Here is a 4,667-nt window from a genome sequence, read left to right on the forward strand (position 1 = left end):
TTTAAAAACACCTTTAAAAACGCACGAACTTATGGACTGACCTGATGCCTACCGATATTTAAGCATTTATGGGAACACTTTGCTTAAAGGTTTAGGAAAATTCACTTAAGAATCTAGTTAAGAGCTCCGTTATTAAAAATGTATTCGATTTTAGAGACGTCTTCCATCTTCTCCTTTTTCTTGATTTGCGCGATAACCGCTCACGCGATTTCGGTTGAGTTTAACTGGCGCATTAGGAAACCAAATCCTTCTCCACCTAATCTTTCCAATGGCCTTTCTCTTCCTTTCCAGGGGCCTTCCTCTTCCTTGGCTACCACCATCTGGTTACATTTTAATTTTCTGTGTATCTGAATAGAAACTGGGCGTGCTCGTTTACGAATTGGATCAATTATTTCAATATTGTTTAGGCCCAAAACCGGGGCGATAGCAACTAATGATAATAATAATTTTAGTATTTCTTAATAACGGGTGATTTTTTAGGTATTATCTTTTTAAACATTTTATGGTCAGTTTAATCGACCCACTGAAGCGGCTATTCGAGCTATTGTGACTAATTTAGAACCAAATTTACATTATTGGACATCAAACCACCAACACGCTTACGTAGAGTGCGAAATGAAGAAAATATCGCAGCTGTATCGGCCAGTGCTAATGATGACCTTCAATTATCGATTCGTCACCGTTCGCAGCAATTGGGCCTCTGTTACTCCACAACATGGAAAATTTTGCGAAAGGACTTAGGTGTGAGGCCTTTCAAAATACAACTGGTGCAAGAATTGAAGCCGAACGACCTACCGCAATGCAGAATTTTTGATGAATGGGTTCTTGGAAAGTTGGCCAAAGATCCACTTTTTTATCGGAAAATTGTGTTCAGCGACGAAGCTCATTTTTGGATCAATGGGTACATAAATAAGCAGAATTTTCGATTTTGGATTGAAGATCAGCCAGAAGAATTGCAAGAGCTACCAAGGTATCCAGAAAAGGTCACAGTTTGGTGCGGTTTATGGGCTGGAGGTATCATTGGACCGTACTTCTTCAAAGATGCTGCGAATCGTAACGTAACTGTGAATGGTGAGCGCTACCGTGAAACGATATCCAACTTTTTTTTTGCCCAAAATGCAAGAGCTTGACTTGCATGACATGTGGTTTCAGCAAGACGGTGCCACATGTCACACAGCCCGCGTAACAATGGCGTTGTTGAGAGGCGAGTTCGGTGAACATTTTATTTCACGTTCGGGACCTGTCAATTGGGCACCCAGATCATGCGATATAACGCCTTTAGATTATTTCTTGTGGGGCTATGTTAAAGCTCATGTCTATTCAGACAAGTCTGCTTACATTAACGCATAGGAAGACAACATTAAAGCATTTATATGTGAGATACCGGCCGAAACATTGGAAAGAGTATGCCAAAATTGGACTAAGCGGATGGACCATTTACCATTTGAAGCGCAGTCGCGGTCAACATTTGCATAAAATAATCTTCAAACATTAATTTATATGGACTGTACATTCGGCCGCGGTAGCCGAATGGGTTGGTGCGTGACTACCATTCGGAATTCACAGAGAGAACATAGGTTCGAATCTCGGTGAAAGAACAAAAATTAAGAGAAAAGTGTTTTCCAATAGCGGTCGCCCCTCGGCAGGCAATGGCAAACCTCCGAGTGTATTTCTGCCATGAAAAAGCTCTTCATAAAAATATCTGCCCTTCGGAGTCGGCTTGAAACTGTAGAACAACTGTGGAACAACATCAAGACGCACACCACAAATAGGAGGAGGAGCTCGGCCAAACACCCAAAAGGGGTGTACGTGCCAATTATATATATATACTATCGATTTAAATAAAAATTTCATACATTTTTCTGAATTTTACGTGTGTTTTTTTTTGAAAAACTTTCCTATAGCTCTTAAAAAATCACCCTTTATTTCCCAAGCTATTAACTATACAAAATTCCATTGCTTTACACTGTGCGACGTAACGAAAATGTAATTGAGGAAAAATGTCAAGCCGACTTTTCATTTTCGGAGTGTCATTTCCATTCAAAAATACAATAAAGTTTTTGCTAATATTTTTACTTAAATATTTTTGTATACAGAGTAAATTCAATTTTTGTAAAATGCCAACAGATGTAAGTGAAAATTTCCAAGAATTTGCAACTGCTCTCTTGCTTCAAGTATTGAAATATTGAATTAATTTGATATTCTCCTAAACATAATGAAATGCAATTTCTAAAAACAGCCGAAGAGTGTTGGTTGGACGCCAAGGTTGCTGCTAATTTGTATCGGCACCACCGTAGGCGCTGTTGTGCCCATCGGTTATGCTTTGGGGGTTATGAATACGCCTGCAGAGGTGAGTATCTAAGAAAATATTTAGTAAAACTACTCAAGTAGCCTTCTGTACGCCTACCGTCTGAAGGTCATCAAAGAGTGGGCTATCGCTAGTGTAGCCGAAACATATGGCGCCGAACTTAATCCAACGAACGCTGACGTGCTCTGGGCTAGCATCGTTTCTATTTTCCAAGTTGGAGGCATTCTGGGCTCCTTCATTTCTGGCACTTTCAGCAATAAATTTGGAAGGTGAATAAAAAATAAAGAACAAATTTGGAAAAGTTTGGCAAAAATATGTTTTCATATGCCAGATACTTATTAAAATTTAGCTTTACAATTCTCGTTTCAGACGGGGTTGTCTTTTAATCAGTGGCTGTTTATTAATTTGCGCTGGACTCTTGCTAGGTTTCTGTCGCATGATTGGCCTTGTCGAGATGTTACTCTTGGGCCGCTTTCTGATCGGCATCTCGACTGCCCTAATTTACACTGCGCAACCAATGTATTTGTTGGAATGCGCGCCAATACATTTACGGGGCAGTGCCGGTGTCTTCACGCTGCTCGGCATTACCGGTGGCATTGTGGTAGGCCAAATATTCAGTTTTGAACAAGTGTTCGGCAATGTAAAAGATTGGGACGCTGCTTTGGACTCGTACTTGTTTTGTGTTCTTATCGGTTTTCTGCCCATATTTTGGTTCCCAGAGTCACCGAGTTGGATAATGAACGTGCGTCAAGATGAGGAATTTGCACGGGCATCATTGAAAAGTTTACGTGGCAAAAATGCTGATGATATCATAAATGCCGAAATAGCCGAAATAAAAGCATCTGCTGCTGCTAGCAGTGAAATATTGAGTTTCTCGGCGGTGATGAAAAGTTCAGAATTGTGTCTGCCTATGCTGATTGTTATCTCATTTATGGCTTGTCAGGGATTGAGCGGCATCAATGGCATTTTCTTCTACTCCGTGAGGATTTTTACAAAATGCGGTTTCTCCACTGAAAGCGCCGCTTGGATGAATTTTGGTGCGGGTGTCTTGAATTTTATATTTGCGCTCGTCAGTTTCGTCGTTATGCAGAAATTCAATCGACGACCCTGCATGCTGCTATCAAGCGGTGCTTGCGCCATCTCACTCTTCGGATTGGGATTCGCTTTGAAATACATAGTAAGTATTTTGTGTGTTTGCTTTTTGCTGTAGTGTTTTTTGAATATATTTCAGGACTCTGTCAGCTGGTTTCCAATACTTTGCGTGCTTTTAATGGCTTCATTTATAATATTTTTCAATTTCGGCTTGGGTCCAATACCATTCTTTATAGGAACAGGTAATATTTATAGTGCTCACACTCACCAACGTAACCGTACGCCCGTATCAGCTGATATGATGAAACTAATGAGAGCCCCATGTAAATGAATTCTCTCCACCGTTCCCTAGTATCGTAGATCGTTGTTTCATCGTGTCAGCTGATATGGGCGTACGGACGTACGTTTACTTTGGTGAGCATGAGCACCATTACTCGCATGTTTGCAGCTTTACGGGCAGCCATTCTTACTTATGTGTACATTTTGCTTTTACAGAACTCTTTGAATTGCCACCTCGATCAGTGGGTATGTCTGCCGGCAACTTTTCATGTTGGACTGGCAATTTTTTGATTGGCATGTTTTTCCCGGTCGTGGAGAGTGCAATAGGTCCGTTTTGCTTTTTGCCTTGCGGCGGAGTATGCATTTACTGTTTTTTGTTGACATGGCGCTATCTACCGGAGACACAACGCATTCGACCATCCGAGGTAAAGACGTTGATGGCTGATGGACTCAAATCGAAAGTTACCTAAATTGGTAATGCGAGTATGGCGCAGGTGCGGCATAATTATGTAGCGCGTAGTCGATTGGAAATAATCGATGTTGTACAACGAAATTGTTTTTGACAAATTATTTTGAGAAAACTTTTTAATTGCGATAAATAGTTTGCAGACTTTCGTAATATTTATTGCAATTTTTTTGTAGGAATATACTTTATAAGCGTTGTAATGTTTAGGGAACGTGGCAGCGAGGCAGATATTAACGCTTATTCCGATAACCAAGCCGCGATCAAGGCTCTGACGACGCCATGGTGCAGATCCAAATTAGTCAACTCCTGTAAGGAGGAGTTCAAATATCTTGGGTATGCAGGTAACACATCTCTGATTTGGGTGCCAGGGGATAGTAACGTAGAGGGAAATGAATATGCTGACAAGCTTGCCAGGAAGGGGTCGGCTAAATTGGTATCAGGGACCTCCTACCCGGTCACCGGCATCCTCTTGACTATTGTTAAAGGGGAATTGCACAACTTACTATATTTCACAGGAAAACG

The 4,667-nt window shown here is 41.0% G+C and overlaps 1 protein-coding gene across 2 annotated transcripts; it reads left to right on the forward strand.

The window, feature by feature from the left end:
- The first annotated feature begins 2,042 nt into the window (after window positions 1-2,042).
- On the forward strand, window positions 2,043-4,300 carry LOC129244891 (solute carrier family 2, facilitated glucose transporter member 1-like). Of its 2 annotated transcripts, none has more exons than XM_054882789.1 (6): window positions 2,043-2,129; window positions 2,240-2,350; window positions 2,417-2,577; window positions 2,678-3,485; window positions 3,540-3,642; window positions 3,896-4,300. In XM_054882789.1, exons 1-6 carry the CDS (start codon window positions 2,118-2,120, stop codon window positions 4,147-4,149), a joined length of 1,449 nt encoding a protein of 482 aa, XP_054738764.1. In that variant the 5' UTR covers window positions 2,043-2,117; the 3' UTR covers window positions 4,150-4,300. The 2 variants fall into 2 exon arrangements, with proteins under 2 accessions (XP_054738764.1, XP_054738763.1); XM_054882788.1 differs by having other exon boundaries at window positions 2,088-2,174.
- The last annotated feature ends 367 nt before the right edge of the window (window positions 4,301-4,667 follow it).

The sequence above is a fragment of the Anastrepha obliqua genome, chromosome 4, assembly GCF_027943255.1.
Source record: "Anastrepha obliqua isolate idAnaObli1 chromosome 4, idAnaObli1_1.0, whole genome shotgun sequence".
Classification (NCBI taxonomy): domain Eukaryota; kingdom Metazoa; phylum Arthropoda; class Insecta; order Diptera; family Tephritidae; genus Anastrepha; species Anastrepha obliqua.

Coding starts and splice junctions, on each gene's coding strand:
- LOC129244891 (XM_054882788.1), top strand. CDS start 2,118: ATGCCAACAGATGTAAGTGAAAATTTCCAAGAATTTGCAACTGCTCTC. Junction 2,175..2,239: donor CAACTGCTCTCTTGCTTCAA/GTATTGAAATAT, acceptor TTCTAAAAACAG/CCGAAGAGTGTTGGTTGGAC. Junction 3,486..3,539: donor GATTCGCTTTGAAATACATA/GTAAGTATTTTG, acceptor AATATATTTCAG/GACTCTGTCAGCTGGTTTCC.